At 40.0% G+C, this 13,476-nt stretch overlaps 1 protein-coding gene across 4 annotated transcripts in view; it reads left to right on the plus strand.

The window, feature by feature from the left end:
* Positions 1 to 13,476, plus strand: part of LOC125904467 (leucine-rich repeat-containing protein 49) — a 47,152-nt gene that overhangs the window by 18,170 nt on the left and 15,506 nt on the right. For 3 of the 4 annotated variants that reach the window (XM_049601886.1, XM_049601896.1, XM_049601869.1), the window contains 4 exons: positions 2,263 to 2,410; positions 5,721 to 5,804; positions 7,238 to 7,413; positions 8,670 to 8,765. In XM_049601886.1, the coding sequence (XP_049457843.1) occupies positions 2,263 to 2,410; positions 5,721 to 5,804; positions 7,238 to 7,413; positions 8,670 to 8,765 (504 nt within the window). The remainder of the gene's footprint in view (positions 1 to 2,262; positions 2,411 to 5,720; positions 5,805 to 7,237; positions 7,414 to 8,669; positions 8,766 to 13,476) is intronic. The other variant, XM_049601878.1, reaches the window with a different exon arrangement.

Here is a 13,476-nt window from a genome sequence, read left to right on the forward strand (position 1 = left end):
CGCTTAACTCCCTCCTCCCCGCAGGGCAGGGACGGAGATGGTGGCCGGACAGTTCCACGTCCACTCCCTTGGCTCTTGGCAGGGCCTGGCCAACACTGCAGGCAGAATACACCACAGACACACACATACACAATAACACACACAGGTTTGCTGTGGTAGGCAGTTTCTGTAACCTAGAAAACAATAACCTAGATGTGTTCTTTATTGTTAGTAATTAGCATACTGTTATCTAAGAAAAGGGTGTGCCAATACTTTAAAGTTATTCAGATAGCAGAGAAGCAGGCTAAGAGAAGGTAGCTCATTTCCATGGAAAATTAATGACACATTTGAAGGTTGACTGAATTCAAGAGCAGCATTGCTAGGTGAGAGTGTGTAGGATGAATGAGAGGTGCCTTTTGTTGCTTAGTGCAAACGTCAGCCTGCTTTACACACTTTCTCCAATATCTGTGGTCTGTTTTTCTTCCTTTGCTTCTCTCTGCGCTCAGCTGTAAAGCTGACACAGAGTTAACTTGTTAAAGCAGCATAGCCCTCCTACTGACTAGAGTTGCTTTAAGGAAGGGCCTGCATGTGCGATTCAGGGTGGGACAGTGTTCATTACCCTACTTGACCACAGTCACCTTGTGCTGTGATAGATCTGACCTGACGTCTCAGGCCAGCCCTGCTGTTCTAGTGTCTCTATGATTCTGTATCTTGCACATTGTTGTGGAGAGAATCATGACAAAGAAATAGGCAACAAATATTCAGTTTGTATTTTTAAACTAACACTATAACACTAACTGTAACACTATATTCTAAGTACAGCGTGATCACTCAACTAATCTCCATAATATGTGCACTTTTTTCATATCTTTTCCTTCATATTCTTATTATCACTATTATGATATTTTGGTAACAGCATGTCAGTAAGACTACTCTTGATGGATGCTCACTATGATATTGTAGAAATCTGGTGTGTGTCCGTTTTGAAACTGTTCAATGCTGATAGGAGAGCAGTTGTGCTCTGTTGCTAGGTAGAGGCACAGAACACACTTGTCTACTTGGTGCAGTCGGTTTGTCCAGTAGAGGATGTTGGAGCAAAAAAATCTCTCATGATTCTTTGAAATTATTATTTCACTTATCATAATCTCACATTTTTGACTTTACCTGCCTTTACCTGTTAGATACCTTATAAATCCAGGTTAAGGCAGAACTAATAATGAGAAGTCAGTAGAGAAATGGGTGCAGGGATTGGTATGCTGGATGGATTTGGAAACTACACAGTTTCCAACCACACCCCAGTCTGCACACGCAGCAAACAGACTTTTGAAATCGACTTCTTATTGGACCTTTGATAGCATCCAGGCACAGGTGCATGTAGGCTGTTAATACTGCAACTATTATTGAGTAGTTTATCATAGTAACAATACCCAAGAGGGCATTGGTCACTGTGATAATGAATGCAGCCGTTATGCAAAATGCATGAGGCGCTGTCAAGCGCCATTGGGATCTCTCAAGGGGTCTCTTATATCACTGTCAAAAACAACTTCTTTATTGTTGTTAGAATATAGTTGTCTTTATTATAAGCTATTATATGTAATGACACAATGTACTGTAGACGGATAGGCATTAATAACAATTAAAAATACCCTAGGTTACTGTTACTGTGTGTATAAGACTGCAGTTTTCTGACTACCCCAAATGAAATGTGAATTGTGAAATCTTTGCTTTGCATTAGTCAGAGCACCAACAGTACTTTGTTTAATAGTTCATCAGAGGTTTATTGTGTGACCTTGTTTGGCTACCAAAGAAACCTCAGGCTAAGATCAGGAACACTGCATTGTAGTAGGTTCCTAAGTTGTTCCAGGCAAATGATTCATCAAGGTTATTATCACAAATTAGCAATGATAGAATCCCTACTGCTGTACTTAGCATGACTGTGGTTGTTTGCCACAGGGCGATATCAACAGTGGAGCGGATATTTCTCTCTTCATTGCCCCCTGAGTAATGTCAGGCTGCCAGTGTGCTTGCTAAATTACTAGTTTTTCATGTCTTGTTTTAGCTTGGCTCCATTCTGTCAATACAAGCCTAGATGAAAGGTTCAAGAATCAAAACATAAATGGGGGAAGCTGTCATGTTTGACTGAAGTGGTGGATGACTCAGGCTTCCCAAAACATAGTTAGGTCATCATGCCTCTGTATCATTGTAAAGCATTCAGTGCACCTTATTTTTGTATTAAAACATTTGTGTTCACTCTCCTCCAAAATACTTTTTCTTTGTGTTTAGTTTTGATCAGCTAGCCTGCCTTGGAGAGTCACGCTCCCTTTCTGAGCTCACCCTGGATGGGAATCCTGTAGCCCTGGAGACATGGTACAAGCAGGCCGTCCTGCGCTGTGTGCTTCATCTGAGACAGCTGGACATGAAGCGCATCACAGTAAGGCTGAACTTTAGATTCTTTATTTCTGCACATTATTTCTGACATGTAATAGTTTTTATAATGTTATATAGTCATTATCAAAAATGTTAAACAGCAAAGAGGATGTAGAAGGTTGACAAACTTCAAGCTATATAACCCTCACAATTCACAGTTGTGCTGCACTTTGTATTTTGAAAAGCCTCTGTTGAGTGTAATGTTGCGTCAGACAGTCATTCTCCGCGTAGCTAACAGTGTTGGGCAAGTTACTCTCAAAATGTAATATATTATGTATTACTAGTTACCTGTATTTTGAAAGTAATAAGTAACTTTGCAATATTAGGCTCTTTGTATTACACTACTTTTGCATTACTTTCACCAAAATGACCTCAAAGGAATGAATAGGCATTTTGAATGGATGAAGGTCATATTCACTGCAGGTAATCAAAGCACAGTAGCTCTTTTATTACAGTTTATTACAAATCCAGTGCTGCGCAGGTCCGACCCATTCATGCATTCACATACAATGGTTACCACTTTGTATTAAAATGAAAAAAATGATAAAGAACGACTAAATAGCCTCGACCTTTTTAAATAAAAGAATAGCCTTGGACACAGGGACCATCAGGCAGAGGATCAAAGTCTAATAATTATGAGATATGGATAAATATTTGTGGGCCTATGATACAAAACACAATAAACAATTGTTGAGGTTAGCAAAACAAATGGATTGCCGTGCGAGTCAGTTACAATGACAAGCGCAAATTAAAACACCGGAGCTGGAAGTACCGCCTGCTGGTTCCCGGTGTGCCTGTCAGCTACGACAGCACTGGAGAGAGAGTTATTCATAGGAATGGGACTGTGTGCCGGTGTTGCTGTGCAGCAGGGGATGTGAATGGGAGCACATCCTACATATACTAACATCACCCGGGCCAGATGTGCCAATCACTGGGATGAGGCAAAAACAACAGCTCCTTACCCCTGCTGCTTTCAGGCAGCCTTGGGATGCAAAAGCAGAACCGGATAGGCTGTATGTTGTTATATTAATGGTAACACACTGAACATGATAACGCACAGAACGGCAAGGCGCACATGTGCCGATCACTGGCAGCCTTCTATGATGTAGTCTGTAGTGACATGACAACACACAGCAACCTTCAAATGTACTAGATAACAAAAAGCACGTAACTTCTGAACTCATTCAACATGATCAAACTTTATAAAAACACACACACATACACACATACATACACACAAAGATAGACAGACACAAAAACACACACACCATTTTGCCATGTCCCCGTTAATAAGTCATGACTCAGTTGTCATAGTGAGGCATCACTGTACTAGTGATGAGTGTTTGCGAGGTTGTGTTTGTGTGTGTTACTCTATGAACATGCAGATGCATGTGCATAAGTGGTTGCAGCTATTGCAAATTCCTGCTCATTATGAATTTACACTTACAAATAAACAATGAACTGTCATAGGCAGTTTCCTATTCTCTGTCAACGGGGCATCTTCAAGCTCCTGTACATCTTGATGCTATACTTATTAGTCTTTGCTTTCTGACATTTGCGCAGCATTGATTATGGTCTTGGTTGTGTATTGGTGGAAAAAATGCATCAGTGACTAAACTATGACTGTAAGCTAAGAGTCTACAATACACATAATATATATTCAGTTTAACAAAACAATGATTATTCTCGAGCATAAACATTAAGTAATTGTATTTATATAGCATACAAGCAAAGTGCCACAGTGAAATATCAGCATGCTTTTAGAGGCTGTCAAGCAGGGAGCACCCAGGTCTGAGCTTGCACTTTAAAAAGGAATCTGTACGTACCACACACCTTGCCCTCAGAACATACTGCTGATACATTAAAAAAACTCGTAACTCCTATTTCAACAATTTTCATGTTTTTACTTGAATTTTAAGGTTCATGTGGTCCTTAACAGGTTTAGCAAGTTTTATGAACTCTAGGGCCCATTAAACCCCTCCACCAGACCACTGTCTGCACTGTAGCTGTCACTCCTGAAAACCTTGATGGTGCTTTATTTCCAGAAATTTTTACTTTTGGGAGATGCAAAGTTTTGATTTGACATAAACAATGTCAGTCTCAGACTGGATTTTCCATCTTTTCAAACTGTGTCATGATATCGCTGCGGGCAAACTTCATCGTAGCCACAGAAGATCTAGATTTTCCCCTCTAACCGATTTGGAAAAACTTGCCCCCAGTGCACTATGCTGTCAGCAGTAGAAGTCAGATCAGATTATCTGAGATAAAATCTATGCCTGACTGCTGGCAGATTGGCCATTATTTATGAATGGAATGAAAGGAAGTATTTCAAATGAGGAGATACAGTACTAGGTTTTAGCTTTGGGCTCATTAATAAATGCTGTTTCTCTGTTTCCTGAGGGGATAAATGTGCCAGAACTGTCTGGATTATTTCGAAAGCTGAAAAAAGGAAGTTTAAACAAACCACGTACACTACACTGGATCTGCCCATGACTAAAGACATTATCAGTTAGCTTACAGTTGTTATATATTATTGACTAATAAAACATGTAATCCCACTCTAATTATAATATTTGCCTACAAATACATTTAATATCGCAAATAGAGCTACTTTATCAAAGACACCTGTTATGTTTGTGGGATAATCTATAATATTAAGGACATAAATATTATTGAAATGTTTTATTTAGTTTTAAACTTGAAATATTGTCATTGACTTACTGAAACCTTAACAGCTAAATAATCAACCTAATGGACTATGGGGAGACGGTCCAAACAAAGACATTGTTATTTCTGAAAAATAGCACCCTTTGCAATCAATACGATATCGATCAGTTTCACAGAATAGCATTTGCAGCATTTTGGTCATTTTTCCCATAGTTGCTGTTCTTCCCACAAAATTAGTTTAAAGTAGTGCCATACAGGCCGAGCATCTTAATCTGTCTCCACCAGCTGACATCAGTGTTGCTCACACTATTGATCAGACTGAAGCATCGTCTCTGCTCGCTCGTCACAAACAGCTGAATACCCCCCAGCTCTCAGCTGGCACACTCAGATTGTGTTGGCAGCATTGCATTCTGGGAGTTTTGGCTTTCCCCAACAGCTGGGCTCAGTTGATCCGAGACTGAAAATCAGACAGATAATCCCGTGATGCAGCCGGCTGGTGTGAGAATCCCTCCCATCCTCCACAGTGGTCCAGTTCTGCTGTAGAGAACAGCCTTCCTGGCGGCGTCTTTTGTGGTTCCCCTCTCTCCTGAATAATTCAGAACTCATGAATGGAGCGACACTCTGATTGCGCAAGCTATCTTTTTCAGGACGAGGATCGGCGCATGGCTGGTGTGCAGGCTCGAAAAGAGGAGGAGAAGAAGAAGGAGAGTCACAAGCAGACCATTCATAAGGTACTGCTCTGATTTGATTCACTCCTGTTGTCTTTGTCTACCTGGATGTAGAGTTTGAATATGTAGCAAACACACACAGTGCCCTACATCTCAGAGAGTAGATTAGGTGTCATCTGAAACCACTGGTGCCCTTTTGATCCATTGGGTGTTGTATGATTAGTTATTGTTGGTAGAAGAAAGGAAAACAGTTGGTTCAAAGTACTGGATGGAGCTACATACTATAGCATTCTAAAGCTACCACTTACTGAATTGTAGATGTGTTTTACAGTGTTTTATGCATCAGCTGAACGTTTGACTGTATATATTGTGAGTCCAACGCATTTCACAGTATTAGCCACCATCAGACCATTATAATTTTTGGACAATTACAATCTCTTTGGCCCTTAATGGTACTTTTTACCCATCGAAACATATTTAATGAGAATGCTCTAAAATATTTAGATCATACTTGGGATTTGTTAACTTGTTTCTTTCTTCTTATGTGCCCTCTAATGTACTGTATGTGTCTTGTGATTGCTGCGGCAAATTTGTGTCAGTAAATACACCTTTTGGATGCTGACATGGACTTTCAACTTTTTAAACATGTCCATATGAGTAATCCACAAAACAGTACCCTTTGGGAGTATTGTTAGTGTATAGAGAGGGGTGCACTGTCGTGCACAGTGATACTGTATCTGTAAATTATACTATATTTCTCTAATTGGTCTGAGATGTTCTGTTTTAAAGAGGCATCTGTTTTGTAGTAAATATGTCATAATGTGTGTGTAAGAGTTCATATTGATGGTGCTCCTCCTGCCCAGTCTGCGCTGCAGTGGTGTCTTCTGCTGAAAGATGGTCTCTGTGTAGAACACATTGTCTCTCAGTAACCTAACTCCTGCTCAGCCCTGGTGTTGAGAAAATGTTAAATTCAATGCTGCAGCCAAGAGTTCATAAGGGTGAAGGATTCACTATGATTGATGCTGAGTCATCCCTGCATTAAGGAGTGGCACATTCCATACCTGAGCATATCGAAACTACAGCTTGGCCAGAAAAGAACAATTGGAAGACAGAAAAGGAGCAGGTAATCTTCTCTGTTGCAGGGTGGGGATGTCACTTTTACTGCTGTAACTGCAGTTAAATCAAAATGCTGCGGTAACAAGAGGAAATAAATTGGACCCACACATGCATATACAATTTCAGATCTCACCTTAGTGAGGTGTGATATGTGCCAGTAAGCAGTTTTTATACTCTCTTCAACAACATACCTCAGAGACAAGCAAGGTAGGAGGGCTGAGTTTGCCTGTGATCAAGTGGCTCCATTAGCTTAGTATATTCCCTCTGTGTTATTCTCAAGGGAACTGTCACTTAAAACCTCTATTGTCCTCTGTGTGTGTGTGTGTGTGTGTGTGTGTGTGTGTGTGTGGGTGGGTGTATGTGTGTTTGTGTTCATCAAGGAGAAGCGGCGTCTGGCAATCCGTAATGCAGCTCAGCAGTGGGAAGGCGTCAGGGCCTGCTTGGAGCTGCCACCAACAAATGGTGCTAAAGAAGAAGTCAGTCCAGAGAACAGCCCTGCCCACAGCCCCGCCCAGACCAACGGCCTCGCACAGGAACCCTCTCCAGATGAACCCAGGTACACAATGCATCAACAGATTGTCACTTAGAGGTTCACTATGTCAACTACGGTCTGTAAACAGTATCACTAGTGAAAATCAAAGTCAACCTGGATTCACTCTGTGAAAGAAAAGATTTGTGTTTTTTCGCTGCTGTATCCATGATTTATGTAAGTTCCTCTTGGATGTGTACTGCTTTTGGTCTGGAACCTGGTTCCTTTTTTAAGTCCTGACCTTGCCTATGTGCTGTGGCCAGAAACACTTCTAGTGGGTCATAAGTGATGACTGAGAGGAATTATTTTTGGGTCTATACATTGTTTTTTGGGAAAATCCTGCATAGTATTCCCATAAGTCACATTTCTAGAACTAAAAGTGACAATTCCCAGTGGCTAGCAAGATATATGTGTTTTGTGTGACTTATATGCGTTTTTGCGTAAAAGAGAATTGTGAAGAAATCAGTAAATATTTGTAACATGATCTAAAATCTTCCAATCTGTTTCTACTGCCCATGCTACATGTATACAGTAAGTCAACATGGCTAACACTCTGATGTAATAATTTAGACTTGGTTAAACTTTACAAAATGTAGCTCAGATGGGATCTTGAAAACATGAGGAATAGATTGGTGTTGGGTTCAGATTTCAGGAGGTTTGATTTGCCATGCAGTACACTGAGTCTCCTCTCCTGACAGTTGGATGGGTAATCTGATCTAGGGCCTTAGTACTGATGTTGAACATGGAATATCTGTTGAAGAGGAGCAATTTTCAGATAAAATTGTAACACTTCAAAGCTGTTGGCAGACTCATCTGGGACACCCTGATCATTTTAAACCAATATCATGTTTGCAAAGATCCAGACAATTGCTCTCTGAATGAGAGACATATCAACAAGGTACAAGTAGGGAGATAACATTTAAGATGACAACAATTAGTAGACATCAAGATGGTGTAGCCATTTAATTTGATTGACAGCTGAGTTTAAGGAAGGGAAATGTGTCTTTCAGTGTAAGGTTTTATGAGAGCCAGAAGCATGCGTGAGGGTAAGATTAGTAACTAATCATAATAATTTGTACTGTGTATGATGCTGTTAGTTTTAATCCTGTAATAAGAGAGCAGAGTCTATAAAATTTCTTCTTATGTGTGTGACTCAGCTAATTTAAAAGAGAAAAAAATTCTAGTCTGTGCATGGCTTTACTGCTTTTCCTTCATCTGAGCGGGTTCTGAAAAGAATTGTTTGCTCAGTTGCTGAGTGTGTTTGTCTTGTTTTGTTTTATCAGACGGGTAAGTCCAGGTTCAGGACCAGAGCGACCATCAGGGGGAACAGAGAGCAGACTCCGCACCAACAGCCGTCCAAACAGTCCACGAGATCCAAAGTAAGACAAAAATTCATATGTTTGGAAACCAAATCTGACATGTATGTCTACGAAAAATCCAAAATAAGCACCTGCCTGGGCTCTTAAATGTCAACAAAAGATTTGTTGCTAGATTAGTAAAGTTGCCTGTATTGACCAGTATCTTTGTGAGATACAAACTGTTTGCAGATTGTGTGGGTTCTGTAGAAGTCCATGATGATTGATAGATTGACTGGTGTATTCTGAAATTGAGTAAAGGCTCACTTTACTCAAAATGCAATAAATGCATCTAACCATGTGATATCTGGCCATCCAGAAAGCTCTTGTTTTATTTCTTGGGTGTTTTTAGAGATCTGCCATTGTAACACCTCTGTTGTATCACTAGAATATAATTTTGCTTCATGCAGTGTTCAATAAAGTAACATTGAATGTGGTGTACAGACAGGCTCATACAGACCAATAACAAAGCTAACTTTGTCATTAATGAGAGAAGGTCACTGAGCTGTATTTAGCCATTAACTTAAACACCAAAATCTGCAAAAACATATAGTTGCAGTGCACTATATGATATACCGAGTGCTGTCATCGACATGAGGAATGCTACCTGGCGCACTATCATACTGATTAGTTTCAGTTGAGCCTATCTAATACCATCTTTTGCATGATGTCTAGTCTTTTCATCCTCCCAAGAGTCATCCATATCTATCTGTTAGATTGGAGTTTCTCACTGCACCAGGTAGAATTTAAACTATCTTAAAAGTCTTCTTTTTTAATATTGTAATCTTTAGTTAATAAATATTTGTCATACGTACACTCACAATGTACCTGTTTGAAAGAACGCCCATCTAGACAGGTGGTTGGCTGCTCCTGCCCAACTGACCTCCTTGTCATTGATACTTTCTGTGTGTGTTTCTAGCAGTTGCACTGTCCGTTTTTCTTTTCTAGTGGGTTGGCAGAATAGTCTAAATAGAACATGTAGAGACATAATTCCGGTTACAGATTTGATACCTGCAACAGCTGGTGGATCAGACCTGTCTTGAAATATTCTTGAGCAACAAAGTGACTTGCTTATTCCAGGGTTGTGGGTCTTGGCTGCTCATAAGCTCTGTGAGCTCTCTAGTAAAATCAGTAAATGCATGTTTTAGATGTCTGAGGACAGTTTTCTTGTTTTACTTTTTATAACATGTTGCTGGAAGCGCTCTAACTCAATAGTCTGTGCTAAGTTTAATGTGAGCATAGGGCTCTGATATACTCTCCTGCACAGAGTGTGATCCAGGTCTGGACGAGTTATGAGGGGGAGGGCTGAGATGAAAGTGGGGTCTGTGTAAGGGACTATTATTACATGTTTCAAAGACGGCTTTTCCTTCCTGCACCAGGATATGAAAATGGCCCCAAAGCGCAATCCCTCAATGGCAATGGCTTTCCTTTACAGTGTCTATTATAACTTCAGTCATGTGGCTTAAGAGGTTATGGTGACGAACAGGACTCACGCAATCAAATCCACTACATTCCTTTAAGATGGGACTTTGGCTTGGATTGAATCACAAAAAATCAAAGGCCTTTACAGACCCTGGTACCACTAGTAACTTGAAAGAGAAGCAAAATCTGTGACTGAAAGAGTAAAATCTTGAAATATCTGGGAATAGGTACAGTAGGTGGGAAATTTAAAGGTTGTTTCGTTAAACAGTGTGTGGGTTTACTGAAGGGTTATAATGCCTACGCAGTGTAGCTCAGATTACCTCAGATAGTACTAGATGCTGACGAAAATTACATCATCCTCCCCAATGTCGAGGGAAGGGGGCAGATGATGGATGAACCTGTCTCTGTTTTCTGAGGCCTGTGATTCAGCATTCTTGCCTCACTAGTGCATGACATCACGGATCAGGTCCATGGGGGTGTGAATTTCCAGAATTCCGTCAGCAGGAGGGCTTTATTCTTTGGCACCACGAAGAGACAGTGTATGGTTTGTTGCATGTCATCTATAATTCTGCTTCTCCATATTCTCAACAGAGTCTTGGTTTCCCATTTAGGTCAGGGGTTGGACCTGGCACATCCACACATCTGGATCTGCTCAGTGACAGCCTGGGGAGTAGGGCAATCTCTCGGTGCATGTGTGTGTGTTTTTTTTCCTGAGTAACAAACTGGGGACTGTTCTCTATTTCTTAAACTCCCAGCCCACTGCTGAGAAATATCATCTCATTTAGAGTGAAACACAACTTTAATTGATTATGTTTAGTAAAGTCAAAACAATGCATAAGATTATTTTCAAGTTCTGAAAAAATTCTAAGAATTGTGATATAAATTACCAGTTGCATTTAACACACGGTGACCTTTTTCTTATGATTAGATCTGTTGCTGTGTGTTGCTGTTATTCATTCAGGATTTTTAAATAATTGTAGCCTTCACAATTGCTGCATTTTCAGTGCTCACAGTTACATTGTCAAATGTCCAGTGTCCATTTTTGTTAGCATTCATTATGGTAAACAAAATGTTTTGTGTGTCACAAAAGGTTAAAAACAGTTGAATATATATATACTATATATATATATATATATATATATATATATATATAGTGATATATGTATATATATATATATATATACTGTATATATACACATGTATACAACTACACTGCTTCAAAATGTAGTTGAATGTGATGACAGTAGGAAAAAAGATGATGGTATGATGTCATCTCTGGTTTGCATTAGCAGTCCCAGTTTGGTGACAAATTAGAATGAGGTTGAAGTGAGTGTTGACAGCACATTTAACATGATAGTGTCAATGTGTTTCTACAATAAGTTATGGGACAATAGCTTATGCCAACATGAATCAGGCCCAAATTTATTCTGATGGGAACGATTTAAGATTTATTTGGTCTCTTTCCCCCTGAGAGATGGGATGAGGGGTTCATGGCAGTGGAAGAGTTATTATTACACAGAAATCCAATAGTGGTGTTGGTCACCATGTGGGGTGTTGGAAAGGCCTTTGTACTTTTCATGCATTCATTTAATTAAGAGTTGTGCTGAGACTTTGAACAGGTGGTTTCACGGACACATACATGAATTATCTTCACAATGGTGAGAAAGAAGTTTGGCAGACTCCCCAATTGAAACCTTAAATCCAAAGCCACTGCACACCATGCAAACACACTTTACAGTAAGAGTCTGCAGGACTCAGCAATAAGTCTAACAAGCCTAACATCTGCACTGCACCAGTAACTGCCTCTTGAACAATTTGTTTTCACTTTTTAATGTTGATATGACGAAATGCGCTTTTAAAATGACTGCTCAGAGAGTAATGTTTCATACCCGTCGCCACCACACAGAAATGGTTTGTGGTAGTGATGTGTGTGAAACATAACTCTCTGAGCACGCAATTGGAGACATGTGTATGTTACAAGCCATGTCTTTGGGAGGATTAAGTTGTTGAGAGATGACAGATGTCCTTTTAAAAACTCTTGTAGGATTAAGTGAGATAGCCCTAATTGAATTAGATTCAAAGTCTAATAGGCCAGAGCAGGATCCATGTAATTGTGACAGACTCTTTATTCGGTCTTCCCCTCCTTGTTCGCTTTGTCTCTCAGCGTTAGTTGCTGGGTTCATGTCACAAGGGGATTTAGGGCCACCTGGCAGCCTTTCAGCTGTGATTATGGGGGAACAATACATGACACAGTGCAGAGTGTGTTGGTGGCACACTTCCAGGCATGCAGAAGTTACTCTCATTCTTTACTTGACTTATCTACATGTTACGCTCCATCTCCTGCACCACTCTCCATGTCCTCCTGATTTACTGCCTTTGGCAATCTTACATCTCAGAGGCTTGGCGTATCCTTATGATTAAACTGCCTTTCAGTGTCTGTCGCCACCCTGTCTATTGCTGGCCAAGTCACTTGGACTTCGCAACTTCAAAGGAAAACTTTGGTATTTTTCAACCTGAACCCTATTTTCCCATGATTATGTGTCTAAATGACTCATGGGAACAATCATTTTTTACATTGGTCCAGTATTAAGAGAGAGTGCTGCAGCCGGCAGACATGAAATGTGCTGCAATGTAACCACTTGGGGCTTGTTTTTGCTACTGACAGACTCAGATTGTTATTGTAAGTGTCTGACAACATTATGTAAAGGACCCTACATATAAATACGTTTAATATTACCTTTCGCTTTATCCAGTCTGTTTGTTCTGTCTTCCTGCAACAACTCAACTCGCACGACTTTAGAACAAGACTTGATTAGACACAATAACAAATTGGATCAAGCAAAACGTAAAGAAAAAAAGTTTTATTTCTTTGTCAGGCACTTATAATAACAATCTGAGCCTGTCAGTGACAAAAACAACTGCTTTTAGTGGACGTACACTGATGGTATACATTTGCCTGGAGTGGTTACATTGCAGCCTATTTCATGGCTGTCAGCTGCAACACACTATTAGTCACTGGGACTCAAAAACAATGAAAAAATAGGGTCCATGTTGAAAAATACTGAAGTTTCAATTCAACCTTTGTTAACTGCAGATTTCATTTTCTGGAAACAAGCATTTATATTCTTATACTTGCTTTTGTGTCTGCCCTTATTGCAAGAATCCACTATTTGGAGGCCTCGTCACTTCTGTCAATGCCCATGACAAATCTGGATGTTAGTAGTATAACAAGGAACCAGAGTAATATTGACCTTTCATGTTGTTCAGGGTGTCCTCCTGTCAACCTGTTTACAGATGTGTGTTTTGAAATGTT

The sequence above is a fragment of the Epinephelus fuscoguttatus genome, linkage group LG2 (assembly GCF_011397635.1).
Source record: "Epinephelus fuscoguttatus linkage group LG2, E.fuscoguttatus.final_Chr_v1".
Classification (NCBI taxonomy): domain Eukaryota; kingdom Metazoa; phylum Chordata; class Actinopteri; order Perciformes; family Serranidae; genus Epinephelus; species Epinephelus fuscoguttatus.